The 18531-nt window shown below is 44.4% G+C and overlaps 2 protein-coding genes across 2 annotated transcripts in view; both read left to right on the forward strand.

Annotated features, from left to right (window-relative positions):
* Positions 1-3801, forward strand: part of tlcd4b (TLC domain containing 4b) — a 22828-nt gene extending 19027 nt beyond the window's left edge. Inside the window, exon 8 of the mRNA XM_026349394.1 lies at positions 1-3801. Coding sequence (XP_026205179.1) covers positions 1-131 — 131 coding nt within the window. The 3' untranslated portion in view covers positions 132-3801.
* rab3db (RAB3D, member RAS oncogene family, b) overlaps positions 1-16792 on the forward strand; it is a 17133-nt gene extending 341 nt beyond the window's left edge. Inside the window, exons 2-5 of the mRNA XM_026349197.1 lie at positions 10384-10620; positions 14226-14344; positions 14648-14772; positions 15204-16792. Coding sequence (XP_026204982.1) covers positions 10384-10620; positions 14226-14344; positions 14648-14772; positions 15204-15391 — 669 coding nt within the window. The 3' untranslated portion in view covers positions 15392-16792. The remainder of the gene's footprint in view (positions 1-10383; positions 10621-14225; positions 14345-14647; positions 14773-15203) is intronic.
* Positions 16793-18531: the final 1739 nt, after the last annotated feature.

An 18531-nucleotide genomic window follows, 5' to 3' on the forward strand; every position in this document is an offset into this window, starting at 1 on the left:
TCTGGATGTACAAGATCGCCCGAGGCTGCTACAAGGTCCTGACCAACAGAGGAGGGGGGCGTAAGGTGAAGGACGGAGCGGAGGCGTCGTCTTCCTCAGACAGGAAACACGCCAACAGCCACACGGACTAAAAACAAGTAGAGTGAAGGATCTGTAGACACAAGCAGGGAGGGGGGCTGGACACCCAGGAACCTCACGGCCTCCATCAGTTGCTGTAGCCCCACCCTCCAACCCCAGGTGTCGATCTCATGGCGTCAGCTGGCGGACCCGGCTTCAAGTCCTCAGGTCCTGACCCTGACCAAGGACAAGGCCCGTTGACTCACTCAGGCACCGGCCTCTGCAGCCTGCTGGGTGACGGCGTTCACTTCCCACCACCGCTGTTCCTCACTCCCCCCCCAAAGCCCCATCCCCCGAAGTGCCTGTGAAAGACAGGAAAGCAATAACCGTGGAGGATCGCATAGCCCCCGCTGAAGACAACCGGCCCCCACCCCCAGCGTCTGGAGGCTTTTCCTGTGGCTCGGACTCCGGCCCCCCTCCCACCACACCCACACAGTGTCTGTGAATCTATAGGGCTCTGGTCTTAAACTCATCAGACCTCACAAAGAGACAGAAAAACACCATAATGCCTCTTCTACAGTATCACCTGCTGTGGCCTCCTGCCTGTATCACCAGCCATGCCCCTCCGAGCTCCTGAAAATCTGGACACACTGAGAATATGCAGCAGGAGGGAGGACGGCACGCTCTCCACCTCCCTTGGCTTCTCACAGGACGATTTTTGCCTTCTCAGTATTTCTCGTGTTGGCATCACTGTGATGTCCCTGGCTCTTTGTTCTCTGATAATACACAGCCTCAAGCCCTTAGCAGTCACCGTAACATGTCCAGTTCACATTACATCCATTGCAACCCTCTGCCTCACTGGACAGCGCTCCACTGTCCAGCTCGAACGTTTGGTTGTGTTCTACCTCACCCGGCTTACACAGACTCCATCAGACCTTCACCAGTGAATCATTTATCTTTTTTCTTTGTACTGTAAAGACTGATTTCAGCCTTGAAACCATAACCTGTTGTCATATCGTTGGTTCACAGGGACGTGTCCCTCTCTGCTAACTGTCTTTAGAGCTCATCCCAGCCAATGCAACTGAAACACTCGCCAAACTGTGTCCAGTCTCTATCTTTCCACAAACACCCTGGGAGGCTTTTACACGTCCATTCATCTCCTCTGTTCTCAGTGAGTCTGAGAATCTAACTGAGGAGGGAAGGTCACACACACACACTTGTGCATACGTAGCATAGCATGCAAACTTATACGCTCTCTTAAATCACAGACATGGTGCTGGTCCCTTTGCAGAATGTTAGCGATGTGACATTTTCCCGTCTAATCAGATTCGTTGGATGCACCGATCTGTGACAACGATGTCCTGTTGAAGGCAACGTGGCAATCTGCATGTTGTTTTTTGGTTTTCTGTGTAAACTACAAATCACCACTGTAGAGCATGGGAAGACTGACACATCTCTGTGATGCCTTAGTGAATAGTGTAGATAGATGAATAACATCTAAATATGAATTGCATCAATCTAATGCTGACAATGTTTTAGTCTCTCAGAGCAAACTGAATGCATGTTTTGATTCCTTTCTCGCCCCTGCATGTGTGTACAGTATATTCACTTACAGTAGCTGTGCAGGGACATTCTGCATACGAGCAGCTCACTTATCGTCACCACGTTCTCTGTGGCTTCACTCGGTTTTACAGGTTCATTCATTGTTGTCGTACAGTCTGCTGTGAGCAGGCGCCAATAACCACAGAGCTGACATCATGACAGACAGAGATACAAGAGAATGTCTCACATGTAACCAGGACTAGATGATAGGACAGATGTTTACAGAGGAGAGGTTTGATCTCCTGTTTCCTTTTTGCTTTAGACTGCTTCATCCAGGTAGCACTACACCCCTGGTGGATTTCATGATCAGTTTTTAAAAAGGGAACAAAATCAAATCAAAAGACTCCACAAGAAGACACGAATGTTTCCACAGCTGAACAGCAGGTGTAGTTAACTCTGTGTGTAAAGTTCAGACCGTGGGAAACGAATGTAGAAAACATGATGGAAATGTGACAGGTTCTTGTCTCCTCCGGTCCTCCTCCACACACACTTGATGTTCTGGTCTCGTCGACATCATGATTCTTTCAACAAGTGTGTTTCCATTGCACTTTGTTAACTTTTGTTTTTATTGATTTCACTTCAGCCAAACATAAAAAACTTTTTTGAAGATGTGCAAAACCAACATCATCCACGATGCAGTCTGATGTGGAGATTTGTGTTTTGGTAGCAGGTGAATTATCCTGGATCCTGGATCCTGGATCCTGCAGCAGAGCTGAGGAGCACATACTGAGACGTCGCTTCCTCCTTTGAAACCCACACCTGCAGAATCTTTACTTTTCTCCATCACTCAGCTCCCTACTGTAAAGAGACTGATATGTAAGAGTCGTATCTCTGGTTCCACAGACCGTTGGAACAAGTTTCAGTGGAATATAAAGCACACTCCCTGTGGAGCAATAACTCAGTGATCTTCTGTATTTCTGTCTGTCAGCACTGAGGAGGGGCTACAGTAACTTGTGCCTTTACACACATGGTGGATGTGATGCAGTCAGATTTGGATTAGCATGACCTTTCTAATGTAATACCCAGTGATTATTTCCTCGTATAGCATATGTATCCTCTGTAGATATTTTTATAATCTGCCTGCACAATGATTAATCCGGCCAAGTATTATAATCCAAAGCCGATCCTCTCGGGGAGCCTCCTGAATGCAGGGGTCATGCTTGTCTCGATGAATGTTGCGATGGGTCATTTAGTGGCATTAAGAAGAGCTCACAGTGTCCAAGGTGATGAGAATGGAAATCACACGACATATTTTTTGATATAATCTCCAGGCGTGCAGGTACAGTCGTTGATGGGAAGGCTAGCGTCTCATTTCTTTGGCCTCCTGAACTCCAAACTGTGAATAGTTGTAGAATAAACCTGTTCTATGGTTCAGTAAAGATGCTAAAACCCTGGGAGGTTTTACTGCTCGTACACTTCCTGTGGCAGCATCCTGACTGCTCTCCTGCACAAAATGAAAAACAACACATTGAACAACTGCAGGACGTCGCCTGGTTGTTGGTGAACTGGGAGTTTTTGTACTTGTCAGGATTTTCTATGTCAAACCCTGATGTCTGTGCTGTATCTCACGTCAACACAGTGAATTACGATTGATAAATTTAACAAGATGATGATGATGATGATGATGTGAAGTCTTGTTTCAGGTTAGAACGACCACATTGCCTTTGTTTCTTTGTGGAGGCCAACGTTCTTTATATAGATGATGAACACATCTAAAGCTACTTATCGTCCTGTTCTGTGATCTCTTAGGTGCATTTGGACAAAGCTGCACCTGAAATTGGTATTTAAATCTTATATTCTTCTGCTCTCTCAGTTAAGCCCTTGTTTTTCTTAAATCTTTTTGATCTCTATTTGATTCTAGGTGTACAGATTAAAAATGGATGACGTGAATCTCCCTATCACGAGGATGACGTCGATGAATAGTGATGTGTCTTTTAATACAATGCAATTTCTTGTTATGATCTGTTATTGTTTTCTGGAGATTTTAATGTGAAACAGTCGACACTACACACTGGACTTAGGGTCCTGGTCTGAGGAGATGTTACCCTGTGACTCGGATAGTTGTCGTCTGCAGTGACCACTACTAATGATCGTGTAATTGTAGTGCTGAAAGCTGAGACTTACTTGAAAGTGTTGTTCTTCAATAAAAATGAAGACAAGACAAAACTGAGCACGGTTCCCTTTATTTTGAATTCAGAAATGTTTCTCTCACTATGTTAACTTTGTTTTTCAACTGATATGTTTGTGATTTGTCGTGTGACCCATGCTCACCAACGGTCACTGGAAACAGCAGCTATGACGGAGAACACAAACCAGTCGTTTGACTTTTTTAATATCGGCTTTCAGTCCAACAGAGTGTTGTAGGAATGAGTCCTACAGTCTGTCTGTGGTAACAACAGCTCAAAATCCAGTTTTCATGACATGTTCGTCACGTGTGAGTCGATGTCGAGTTCTTGGGCTTATTGTGTGATATTAAAAGAGATGAGGACCACAGGATCACCCAAATCCATCCACAGTAGCAGCCCTTTAAAAATTGAACTGTCTCCGGGATTGCTGTCAGTGGATTCTGCTCCTTCCCTCGACAGATGCTGATCGAGTCATTTTATCGTGATTTTACTCCTGGTGTGTTTTGTAATTAGTACCAGTGGTAAAAAATCAGCTTTTACGGTTTCCTCTCTGAAACCAACATGCTCAACAATAAAAGGTACAGACAGATGTTCAGAATGAGATGAAGGGGTAAAACGGACTGAAACAGGGATGTGAGGGGGCGTGGTGGTCTGAGTCGCAGTCGGTCTGTGATTGAAACCATCTCTTCACTGTGAGCGTGCACCGATCGGTCAGGGGGCTCGGCCAGAGACGTGCCTGAGCAGCTTTACCAAACATGGTCACATAACAGAGACTCAATGAAGATTTCCTCTTGCTACTGCTGCACATATTCAGTGTGGACATGACTCAGGCCCAGTGTGAATATCATCACCTGCATGTGGTGTACACACAGAAACACACCTGCATGTTACAAAAACACCTGAGCTGTCATCACTATTTCTGTCACAAACCCGCGAAGGAGTGTGTGCAGTTCACATCAGCAAGAATATGCCAGTGTTTACCTTCTGTCAGCTGTGTTTGCAGGACATTTAGACTTAATCAGTTCACATGTGTAACTGCCAGATCGCCTCTTTACGAGTCCCAATGTCTGTTTTCAGTTTCAGAGCTTGATGTGAGCACAAGCCAGACACAATATTGAGCAAGTTCTAATTATTTAAAAATAAATAGATTACAGAGATATTCCTATTTCAGGAGGAATTTACGGTGAAGACCTTTCCCAGACTTGGAGAAACACAGGCATGAAAAAAAGGAATCAGCATTCCATACTGTAAAGAGCTTCTAAACGGAGTCAGTTTTACAAGGTGCTTCAGCCCTCGGTGTTCAAAATGACTTGTTAACAAGCAGCAGCAAACTGTCACCACCTACCTCAGCAGAGATGTCCGGTCCCAGCCTGTGAGTCAGGACTGGGATTAACGGGCAAAGACTGTGCTGTGTTACTGCTCCTCAGGGGAACAAAGAGGACCAATAAAGAGGAATTAAGGCCTCGGACAGATGCATGTGTGGATGTGCACGTGCTCCTATTCATTCTACAGTTGGGGATAAGAACACACTGTGCACATCCATGCTACAACGATGACAGCGACCTCTGACAGTAGCAACAAGAAGAGGAAGAGCTGGAAGAAACTAATGTGTCTAACCGCTTCAAGGGTGTTGAAATAAAGTAGAGCTCCAGTGGGAGCCGAGGTGCTGACAGTCCTGGGCTCCGTGTTCAGACAGCATCAACATCCTCCATGGTCCAGCACGGAGGACGTTCACTGGCGACAAAGAAGTGGTTCCTGATCATAGTTTACTACTTTAAAATCAAGCTTAGCTGCAAAAAACAACACAACTCATATTCTGGAATTGTTCATCCAAAAAATTAGAACGTTCTGCAAAGTGACTCAAAGCCACTCTTTGTCATCTGAAAGGAGTTTGAAGAAAATCCCATTCTTCTTCCTAACCAACACTAACTTGATGCCTGTCCTGTGCTGGTTCACTGTGGAAACCTTCTAAGAACCAGTTTGTTTTTCCAAAAGTTAGAGCGTCGCCATAGAGCCAGGTTGTTACTTCTGCACACATCTTTGCTTTCACACTAATGCTAACACCAAGCACTATGATGTCTCTGTGCCAGTGACCTGCCACTGGTCCAGCACATTGGAGCTGTATATCTCCAGAGTCCGGTTACTGGTCCAGTTACTGGTCCAGTTACTGGTCCTACCAACCTGTCCAGTGTTTTTGGTGCTTGTTGTTGTTTTTTGTTGCCTGCTGTTCTTTTCTCTCTCCTTATTCCACTCATCCCAACCAGTCGAGGCAGATGGCCGCCCACCCTGATCCTGGTTCTGCTCAGTGGGGTTGTTGGGTTTTCTATAGAATTCTGTATCCAGTTATTTTTGTAATGTCTTAAACCTTAAACACTGTAAAGACCCTTAAGATGACTTCTGTTGTGATTTGGTGCTTTACAAATAAAACTGAATTGAGATGTTTAAAATAAACATAGGATGTTAACATTAGCCTTTGTGAGCTTTGACCTTCTGCTAACTAATTATCATCAGTGACTTCTGTTAAAACAAATCTAGTAAATGATTTTTATGAAAATAGTGGAAATGTTAACATTAACACTGAAGTAGCTGACGAACATTAGAATAATTCAGATAAAGCTCACGATAGGACATAAAACAAGAACATGAGCGAGTCTCACCGAAGGTAAACCTGATGATGGAACCCGTCTGACTCGTTTATTGACCAAATCCAGGTTTGTTTGAAGCTTCCTGTCCTACTGTAGCGACAGGCTGGAATTATGATGCCATGAACTCAGCCTTCTACCATAAATAGCCAGACAGAGAGCGGAGAGGGGAGGGTGGGAGGATGGAGGTGGTGGGGGGGGGTCTCACAGTGGAAATGCCCTTCTGGATTTCTGTAGCTGCACTAATCTTCCTCTCACCCTCCTCATCCTCCGCTCCCTCGCTTTGTTGTTAAAGCTGTGCGCTCTACATAAGGTGCTGATATAGAGTAACTAAGTACTTTTACTCAAGTACTGTACTTTTTGGTATTTTTATTTCTTTGTATTTTAAGCTATTTGAACTGTTTCTGATATTTATTTTTTATATTTCACAGAGAAACATTTGAATTTTTACTTCACAGTATCATATTACTAATATAACATAATGTGTGTGGTGGAAAGTAACTTTTACTCAAGTATTGACATAAGAACAATTTTAGAGTACTTCTACTACAGTATTTCTATTTCATGTTGCTTCATATGTCTACTTCACATTTCGGTTGGTGTACATTTAAAAATCTAAACAAATTACTGCAGAAATCCTCGGATTTCTCTCCATGTTGAATTGTCTGGTTAATAAATCCGCGTCACCTTCACCTGCTGCAGCTGATCGTGTGAAATACTTGGATCATATTTTAGCAATAGACTTTTTAATATTCTTAAAATCCCAACTGCGATTTTAAACCAGGACTTTTACTTGTAATGTTCTATTACATTGTATTGGTTCTTTCACTGAAGTAAAACTTGTCTCTTCACTTTCTTGTGTATTTCAGTCCCAGTACAAATGATAAATCATCACACAGTTAATCAGCTCCTTTGTTTGGTTCATTCTGAAGTCCTAATGTTGTACCGTCATAAAACACCAACAGCTTTGAAGTAAAAATACTGTAAATACAACGAGCACATTACCACATCCTGCCACACATTTATTGTCTCTCATCAGCTACCATCCACATGACGTTTCCAACACTATGAACGTACCCAGAAGAGGTCGTCAGGCTCAGTGTGAGACGACCTCAGAGCCAGCGTAAACAGTGAAGCTCGGGGTGCAGTAAATATCTCTTATTTTTAGTGGAGGGATTCCTCTTACACAACACATTACATCTTCAGCCCCCTCCAGGCTCCCAGTCAGCTCAGGCCCGTCCCTTCTCCCATCATGACCAAATAAAGTGTCCAAATTCCACGACTGTGCTTCTTCTTCTTCTTCTTCTTCTTCTTCTTCTTCTTCTTCTTCTTCTTCTTCTTCTCTCTCTGCAAAGTGTTTATGAATCCCTCACACTGTGTGTGTGTGTGTGTGTGTGTGTGTGTGTGTGTGCAAAAGATGCAAAAGACAAAAAGTATATGAGCAAAGTAAATGTAACTTTCTTAACAATAGAATAATGACAGCTTTTCTGTCCTGACGAGAACTAATCGGACTAAACAGTACCGGGGCTTCCTGCTGGTCCGGGGCTGAGCTGAGCGCACACCCAGCTCCACGCACCGTCACCAGGCCTCAGTCTGTTCCACAGGCTGCTGTCCTCACAGTGAAGGACACCTGTCCGTCTGGGCTGAGTCTGGATTTACTGGGTCTTCTGGAGCTGCTTCACAATTTATCTGGAGCTGTTGTCACAGCAACAAGTCCTTAAATCCAAACCTGCAACACTGCAGGACCAGGATGATTTACTTTGAACCAAGGACCCGATTCAGGAGAGTCACACAGAATGAGTTAGTTATTTAAAAAGACCACATACTGTAGTATTCAGAGAGACACAGATGTTTATTCTCAGAGGGTTCGTTCATGTCCTCAGAAAACAAAAGTCACTGTGAGGAAAAAGACCGGACGTTTGTTAAATGATGAAGCAGAAGTCACTTTCCTGAAACACTTGATGCTTCTTCAGGAGACATTTCATTAGAGCAGCTTGTGATTGTCACAACCTGTGGAGACGAACGTCACTCATTATGGAGAGAGATTAACAAAAGCAATGGTAAATCAAATGTACTTTTTATCATTGAACAACAGGCAGACGCTGATCGTGGGTTCGTCTCTTCTTGTTCGTATTCAAAGTACAGGATATGTTTATGAGGCACACCAAGTTAAAGCTGCAGTAAATCCTCCGTCTAGTTTCCACACAGACGTCATTTAGATACTAAACTGGCTGCTGTGCTGAAGGTACTGTCTTTTTTCTGTGCACACGCTCAGAGGGAACGTGACACCACACAAGTGACACCGCAGAGAAACGAGAAAACACGCAGTCATTTCTATAAGATGTTTTCTAAAAGGGGAAGAGAACAGAGGCTGGGAGCCTGCAGACATCATGAGCTGCACAGTAAACATGAAGCGCATGTGACAACCTCAGGCTGAAGACTGTTGAAATAAGAAAATATCACTTTTAAATGGGTGGCTTCGTGCTATGGGTGTGAAAGTACACAGAAATGTGACCTGGAGCCCCTTACACAGCACAGCCATCATGTGACTGAGGATTTCACAGCCGCTTCTTGAGGGATTAGAGAGATCGGAGAGTTGAAGTCCATTATACAACATCTTCCAGTGAAAGGAGGATTTCAGTAGTAATAAAATCAGTAACGAGGCTGAAGCCAGCGCCTCGCAAGAAAAGGAAACCGTGCTGCAGATGCTCGTTCACGGCCCGGAAGGCACAAAGGGAAGGTCCAGCACTTAGCATGTTGAAGGTTAAAACCTGAATATTAGAGAAGGTGGAGGTGTGGTGATGGCTGCTGGTCCAGGTCTCCACTAAAACAGAGCAGCATAGATTGATCAGCTGCCTCCCACCAGGTGTAGAGGCAGGTCAGCTCACACCTGCCCTCAGGAGAGATTACGCTGACAGATGGACAAATGGAGCCGTGTTAGCTCAGCTTTCACTTCATCTCCATTCCAAACCTTGTTAATGGATCCGAACATTAGTCTCACACCTGGACAACCTTTGGCTCCACAGTAGATCACTGAAGTCTGGACCGATTCTCATTATACCTCAGTCAACAATGATCTTTGAAGTCTGCTGAAAGGATAATGTTGCTAACTGTCTGTATTTGTCTTGTTCCGCTCGTCTTTTACATCCATTGAAATCTGTAATCTGAAGTCTCTGGACGCCCCTAAAGCAGAACACAGTGCCTGGTTCTAACCAACGACTTAAAGAGTCATTTTTCTAGGTGGTTGACTGAGGGTCTGTAGACCTGGATCAGGGTGCTGAGGAACAGGAAACCGGTGCAGAGACGTGAACAGCATGACGTGTCCTCTTTGGTTGATCAGAAATGAGACGTGACGTTGTCAAAGACAAGTGTCAGAGTGTTAAGTCATTCATTTACCACATGTCCATTATGTTTGTAAAGGGAGTGAGTCCAGCATGGACCTCTACCAAGACCAGACCCTTGTATGGTCTGATGATCAAATAGAGGACAGGAAGGGATGTGAAGATCCTCTAGGCTCATCAGAGGTCAGGGGTCAGTTCAAAGCAGAGCTGGTGGAGATGACCGGCTCTTCTGGAAACCTCCTGGTGGCACTTTCCACTGAGTCATGACGGCGTTGCTAATGTCAAATGTTAGAACAACTGAGGGTCCAGGTTTGGAGGCAGCACAGTTAGTCTCACCCAGCTCCCTCACAACCCTGGACCAGAGCTCAGTCAGGTGATCAGAGCAGGAAACCCTGGTGTGTCCCTCAGACTGATGTAATAACTGATCCCTATAAAGACGTATTTGAACAGAGACGACTGGTATAAGTTACAACCGTGACTCACATGTTACAAACTGGTGTTAGATTAGTTTGTTCCACGTTTGAAGACAAACTGAAAACAACTTCTGTGGTAAAACTTTCAAGGGCTTCACGTTATCTTCAGTTCTGTCCATTTCTTCCTCTCCTCGCTCTGTAGATGGCATCCAACGACTCGCGGCTCCAGCAGCAGCCCTCCCAGAAAGATGCTGCCGACCAGAACTTCGACTACATGTTCAAGCTGCTGATCATCGGCAACAGCAGCGTGGGAAAAACCTCCTTCCTGTTCCGCTACGCCGACGACTCCTTTACCTCGGCCTTCGTCAGCACCGTGGGCATCGACTTCAAGGTGAAGACCGTCTTCCGCAACGACAAGAGGATCAAGTTGCAGATCTGGGTGAGTGGAGCAGTGAAGTGAGTGGATTGTGGTTTTGAGTTGTGGCCTCCCGTTTGTGAGGCCTGCGCTCAGACTCTGTGCGGGAGAAGATGATGACTTCAGCTGTGAATGAAAAATGGAGATGGAGATGAGGAGAGTAAACCCACGTGGACCAGGACCTCTTTCAGTCAGCATCGTGTCAGGACTTACAAAGACCAGGTTTGCCCACAGCTGTGGGTTTGGTCATTGTGCAAGTTCAGTGTGTGAGTTATGCAAGTGTGAAAACATGACTTCCTCATGGTTTCACACACATTCTTACTCCCTGCTCTTATCTAAGTGTTCGCACACGCCCAGTTATCAGTGTATTAAAACACCAAGCTGAAACGAAATCAGTCCTGCAGTAAATCCTCCTTCGTGAAGGTAGTAATGTTCAGTGTTCTTTCCAAATGTTACTTATTTTGAAAGCTGTAGTTTAGATATGAACATATCAAAGAGGCTAAATAAGAGACACTATACACTGTACATGTACAGTATTAAGGAGACTGAGCAGCTGAAGAAAGGAGGAATCTCTCCAGTTTCAGACTTTTAATGGAAACAACAAAACCAGGTTGGAGGTTTCTGCTTCACTCGGGGGCACGTTAACAGTTTAGACCTTTAAATCCAGAGGATATGACCGAGTGGTTGGTTCAGCCAGCTGCTAGCCTCAGGTTACTCTTCCACAGTTAGCTTTATTTAGCATTAATGGCTCCCTCACAGTTCAAGCGTGCATTTAGTTTCATTTGAGTTCAATAGGTGTGAAAAGTGCTCGGAGTGTAAAGCTACTGCCCCAGTGACCGCCGACAGTGAAGGGACTTTAGAACTAGCTGTAGAGTCGCCATTAGAGGAAATGGAGCAGGTTAACAACGCTACGTTGTTCTTCAAGACTTTCACACATGTTTAGAAATGTGGACAATAAATATAAAAAACAGTTAACAAACAATACGATTTGATAAAGATGCAACAAACGAGGAGGAAGTAGCATCAGCAACACGGAGCAGTCGGGTGTCGGCTGTGGTTTACTGAGATCTACGTGTACTAGGGCAGCCTGAGTACTTTGGATAATACTTTAATAAACTGTAAATATGGCAACAGCAGTGCACGAGTGAGGTCCATCACATTCTGATGGAGTCAACGTAACGTCAGAGATGAGTGTGATGGACGAAACAGACACAGGTGAATTATAGGATTCACGGTTTGTGGAGTTAGAAAGTCCTTTACAGGGCCGAGGCAGCTTTACAGAAGTACTCAAGTACCTTTAAGAAGTACTGTACTGAAATAGGCTTCTGACTGGGAGTTGGCTGGTACCACTCCCATGGTTGTGTGGTACACGTCTCCCAGTCTGAATAAAGCCTCAAATCAACTGCTGTACTTCAGTACTGTTCTGAGGTTCTTGTACTTAACTTAAGTACTTGAGTGCTTTTATGTCTTTATGATACTTTGTACTACTACATTATCTGTCAGCTGGATATTCAAATTCCTAGCTATAAAAATGATAACGTATTGTTGTAGGTTGGAGTTTTCCATTGAAGACTGAGCTTCATCTTTACCAGCTGTAACATTTAATGCAAAACAATAATCTTCGAAGTACAATTTCCTTAAAGACTTCAGTACTTGGAGAACATGCATGCTGGACTTTGTGGTAATACACCATGGTGTTGCTACTGTGGTAGAAGCTCTGAGTGTTGTGTCTCTGTTCAGGGCTGTGATATTGTTCTATAAGGTGTTTCCTTTACACCGTCGGCCCAGTCCGCACAGTGTCCTATAAATCCCACTGAGATACGATGTCAAAGCTGCTCAAACAGATGATTCATTTAAGCCAACAGCGTGTGAACCACTGTACGATACACAAACCCTGATGAATCAACAGCAGAGGAGAACACACCAAAGCACACACAGACCAAACCTGTGTCTCTGTAAAAGCACAGGCAGATCTCTCTGTAATGCACAGTGTGGGACGGCTTTGAGAGGTGAGGTGGGTGCATTGTGTGCGCCTGCTCCCGTTGTAGCTACTGATGGTGCAGAGTGACGAAGAGAGCTGGTATTTCCTAAGCTCAGGAAGCAGAGGAAGTTCCCTATCAGCCTCTGATGGAGACATAATGAAGATTTACCACAGAGCTGCTGTAGCCGTGTATTTAAAGGGCGTGGGAGCAGCGGGCACGTCTTCATACAGTGGTAATGATTAACTGTGACATGTCCTGGCTGTTAAATTCTTCTTAGCTGAACATCATCTGTAAAATCTTACACCAGACCGAGAGTATTGATGCCAGTCGCCCTGTTTGTATCATGGACACAGGCTGATTACACAGCTCACTGAATACATGCAGCTCCAACATATAGAGTACAGTGAGCTCACATGGTGTTTACATAGAAATATACTTCTGAGCAAACACACACACCTTTCGTACACACAGCATAAACACACACACACACGCTGTATGGGTGTGTGTGTGTGTGTGTGTGTGTGTGTGTGTGTGTGTGTGTGTAAACACAGGTGAATAATGTTTAAACATCAGGATCCAGGTGACGTCAGAGTCGTGACCGTGCAGTAGCCTGATTTAACCCCCTCCCTACCCACCACCATGCATGAACACATGAAGGAGCAGCATTTGTTTACCAGCGGGTTATTATAGTAACCCTGGAGACAGTGTGTTTGGTAACACGTCCTCTCACGCTGCCAAATATTTGATGATCACTGCCTGGATGAGAGATAAGGATGGATCTGGGGGATTCGAGACACACTCTGACTGCAGCAGAGGAACAAACAGACGAGGTGTGCAGCTCTCTGTCTTGTGCGTGTTGTAAAGTGAGACGGATCATTTAGGCCGGCCACCCGGAGCATCAGGCTGTAATGGAACATTCATAACCTCCAGTGGTCTCTGGTTTCCTGGACAACCATCCTCCTCCTCCTCTTCAGGGTAGGAAAACATCAGACAAACAGGCTCCTGATGTAAATGAAGGACTCAGACATGTTGCCCAGTAACCGCGAGAGACGAGGGCATCTGGTCCATCTCAGTCGACCTGTTTGACACACAGCCTCCGTTTAATTAGAAGAGGCTCAAAGTGCGGCGTGTTGCTTCAGGGAAACATCCTAATGCATGTGAAGACAGGAAGTTTGAGTTTCCAGCCGTTTGGTTTGTCACGTCACAGATGTTACTGACAAAGATTAAGAAAAGGTAGTTAAGAAGGTAAAATATAGAGAGCAGAAAGTCTTAGACCTGGATCAATAGTGTTGAAATACTTTTATGAGTGACTCAGTCGATTGATGCTCAGAGAAAACAGATTATTGGTACTGCTGTACTTAAAGGTACATCTACTTTTACTTGAATATTGAGTTTGTGTACTTCTGAATTAGCTGTGACGTTTCTGGATTCCACTTCCTCTAAAAGTTAAATGATGTGTTCACTCCCCAGGCTGTTAGTGGCAGCTCTGAGGCCGAGACACTACTGCCCCCTTGTGGAGTCAGAACTGAAGGACCTCAGGGAAATGTTGCACGTTCTCTGTGATTTTATGGACTTTAACAGATGTTATGCAGCGTAACAAGTGTATATGGGATAGTAATGGAAATATATTTACGTGTTTGGATGCAGGACACAGCAGGGCAGGAGCGTTACCGCACCATCACCACAGCCTACTACAGAGGAGCCATGGGATTCCTGCTCATGTATGACATCTCTAACCAGGACTCATTCAACGCAGTGCAGGACTGGTGAGTTAGTTTGACCTGTCGCTGCCGATACATGAAGGTTAAGAAGGTTTGGATCGCTCACCATGAACTACCTGTTTAATGTGCAGGCAGAACAATTTCCCTGGGAATAATGAAGGTTTTTGAATGTTGAATCTTAAAATTCTAACTTTCAGTGTGTTTAGTATTGTTGATAAGTCAGGAGTAGTGACGCAGCGGAAACTTAAATGAATTACTACTTACAACAACACTACACATTTATCATTGTTCATGCAGGAACTGAGCTGTTCTGCATTTAATGTCGTGGACTGAACCTTTGTTCTGCAGGGCGACGCAGATCAAGACGTACTCGTGGGACAATGCTCAGGTGATCCTGGTTGGTAACAAGTGTGACCTGGAGGACGACAGGCTCGTTCCCACTGAGGACGGCCAGCGGCTGGCAGAGGAGCTAGGTGACAACTGTCTCACTCCCCCTTTGTCATTGAGGCTGGTTTTACACACGTGGCTGAAAGTGTTGGTGCAGTTCACTTAAAAAAGAGAAACACAGACGCTCCAGTCGTCTTTACCTCCTCATCTCCTCAGACGACTCTTCGTCTTTTCTTCCTCTTGTCCGTGTTCAGTGACGTGAAAACACTGACGACTGTTCAGGCTGAAGGACTGAAGACACCTGTGATACTGACTGAGACTTGTTAATCACCAATTTTAACTGTGTTCAGTTGATTGAGATCATTGTAGGATGAGTGAAGTTTCCTCGTTTTAACCTGTGTTTAAGTGAAGTGGGAGGACACCAACACTTCTATCCACAGTAGATGAAACATCATGAAGGACTTGATAAATGAGATGAAGTGACTTGTTTCTGCTCCTGTGCTCATGCTCCCCTCAGGTTTCCAGTTCTTCGAGGCCAGTGCTAAGGACAACATCAACGTGAAGCAGGTGTTCGAGCGTCTAGTGGACGTCATCTGTGAGAAGATGAACGAGAGCATGGAGGGAGACCTCAACCTCATGTCCAACCACAAGAACCAGGACCTTAAAGACTCACCTGCAGGAAGCCAAGGAGGCTGTGCCTGTTAAACCACCTTACATCTCTCACACACACACACACACACACACACACACACACACACACACTCACACACTCACACACACACACACACACACACACACACACACACACACACACACACACACACACACACACACACACACACACACACACACACACACACACACACACACACACACTCATAGAGACGACCAACTCCTTCTCTGTGCCTCAGCCGTGGAAAGTGCTGCTCCTCTTCCTCTCTTTAATCCATCTCCACCCAGCACTGCTTCGTCCACACAGCATGAACCTTCGTCCCTCAGACTCGGTCTCTGTGTCTACAGGAGGACCAGTCCCAACCTCAGAGTTGTTGTCGTAGTAACCTGTTCACTGTAAATCCACTTATTCACGAAGTGTGGCTTAGTTGAACTGTGTGAGTTCAAGACAGTTAAGAAGTTAAAGCCGACTGGAACCAGGTCACTGAGGATGTCGATGGTCAAAAAACAGCCAGATAGGTTTTTTATATGGATAAAGCAACGAGGCTGTTTCCCTGTGTTTCCAGTCTTAATGCTAAGCTAAGCTAACCTGCTGCCACACAGAGCTGAGGGTGGAGTTAATCTGACCCATCATTCTGGTTTCTGTCTCTTTAAAAGACGTCGACTACAGTGAGAAGAGCCTGAGAAAATTCAGTTGTTAGAATCCGTGTGAGTGTTACGCTGGTGTTTCCAGGGTCACATTCATGACAACACACACACACACACACACACACACACACACACACAGAGCTCTAACTCAGAACAACTGCTTGGACTCACCACTGGTGAAGTTTCTCACATATAATCGTCTCTTTCTTCCATAATAATACAAAATATCATCCGTTCCTTCAGTTAAAAAAAAAACAAGATCAGTGAAAGATGAGGATATCGTTTATTAGTGGTTGTTCCAGGAGCAGCCGCTGTGATTTGATGTGTTAACACTGACTGTGTTGTTGTCTCTGTGGTGACATTGGTCACATGATGTAAGGAACAGCACTGAGGATTCACCGGCCTGGTTCCGAGCCACACGTCTCCTCGTGCAGATGGTGAATAACGTCCGTCCTGCCGCCCTTTGGCCTCCTGTTGTCAGGCACTGACACAGCTGGAGGCTGCTGGTAAAAGTCATTTGACTGGTTCTCGCTTTTTTTTTTAACACCTCCTCTCACACACTTTAACCATTCTAGACACACTACACCAAGACAAACACACTCTGCTTATAGCTGAGTATTTACAGGGTGGTGAATTCTCATTATAGCTACTGACGTGAAGACGTGTGTGTGTTAAACACTGATGTCTGAGCTCTGTCTGGAGAAGCTGGTGCAGAACGTTGATGCCACTTTATGTCTCATTACTGTAAGAACATCGTCTTTTCATTAAAATGTTGTTTTATCTTCATCCCACAGTCGTGTTTACACCTGTTCACCTGGATATTCAGTCTCTTTGAGGCCACTTCACATCTTTTATGTTGATTTTGGTTTGTCTGTGTTCTGTGTTATTTCATTTCTGGGTTATTTTACAATCGACCTGCCTCTCGACCTTTGACCCTCAAGCATAAGCAGCTGTAGCTGATGGATGGATGGTCTTTTATACTTGTTTTGACCCCTCCCTCGCTGAAAACTGTCCTGACTGTTTGACCACAAACCAGTAATGGAAGAAAACCTAAAAAAACTAAACAAGTCCCTGAGCTGTGTGACCATCTCTGTGCATGTTGGGTTGGTGGTCAGTACACTCCCTGTTGTACGAGCCTGTGCTCATTTATCTCTGTGTCAGTGTGTACTGCTGGACTGCTGTATATGTCATCTGCACCACACTGAGCTTGGATGCAGGGTTTGTGTGTGTATGTGTGTGTGTGTGTGTGTGTGTGTGAGACCCCTCATTTGTATGACATGACTGAATGTGTTCAGCTTAGTCTGACTGCTCTTGTGTTTATCACTTCATGGGGAAGGTGCATTAATCACCATGATAGAAGTAATACCTCATGCAAGAAGTAATGCAACAGCTGAAGTACATGAATCTTCAATAAGTAGTAGTAGTAGTAGTAGTAGTAGTAGTAGTAGTAGTAGTAGTAATTAACTATGTTCATGTCTCAAGTCTGCAGCATGTCCGACACACATAAAGACTTGAAACAGTCACATTTGGTAAATTACGATTACCACACATGCTGTTACTGGTTAGTTCTTGTTCTTGCATGAGTTACTCTTTATTTTTGTTTCATCCTGATAGTTCATAAAGTCACAATGATCCACAAACCTCTAAGAGACCAAAGATCAGCTCCGTCCATCCTTGTGTTTAATGTTGTGGTTGGATGAAAAGTTAGAAACATGAATAAATCTTGTAATGTATCCATAGGAGAAGGAATACAGTGGCAAGAAAAACTTTGTGAACCTTTTGGAATTTCATGGTTTTCTGCATTAATGTTTCATAAAATGTGCTCTGATCTTCATCTAAGTCACAACAATACAAAAAGACAGTCTGCTGAAAATAATAGTACAAAAACATTATTGTTTTATTGAACATAACATGTAAACATTCACAGTGCAAGGTGTAAAAAGTATATGAACCCCTAGCCTAATGACTTTTCCAAGAGCTAATTGGAGCCAGGAGTGAGGCAATCAGTGTGATGATATTGGATGTGTTGCTGAAAGCTGTCCTGTCCTTTAAAAACACACACCAGTTTTGGGTTTACTGTTGCAGCGCTGTTGCTACTCTCCCTAGGCGTGGTCATCCTGTAAAGCAAGAGCACAGCGCAGAATGCTGAACCAGGTAAAGAAGAATCCTAGAGTGTCAGCTAAAGACTTACAGAAATCTCTGGCACATGCCAACATTTTTGTTGACACATCTACAATAAGGAAAACTTCAAACAAGAATGGAGTACATGGGAGGACACCATGGAAGAAGCCATTGCTGTCCAAAAAAAATATTGTAGCACGTTTGAAGTTTGCAAAAGAGCACCTGGATGTTCCACAGCACTACTGGCAAAATATTCTGTGGACAGATGAAACCAAAATTGAGTTGTTTGGAAAAAACACAACACTATGTGTGGAGAAAAAAAGACAGAGCACACCAACATCAAACCCTCACCCCCACTGTAAAACATGGCAGAGGGAGCATCATGGTTTGGGGCTGCTTTGCTG

Source organism: Anabas testudineus, chromosome 8 (assembly GCF_900324465.2).
Source record: "Anabas testudineus chromosome 8, fAnaTes1.2, whole genome shotgun sequence".
Lineage (NCBI taxonomy): Eukaryota > Metazoa > Chordata > Actinopteri > Anabantiformes > Anabantidae > Anabas > Anabas testudineus.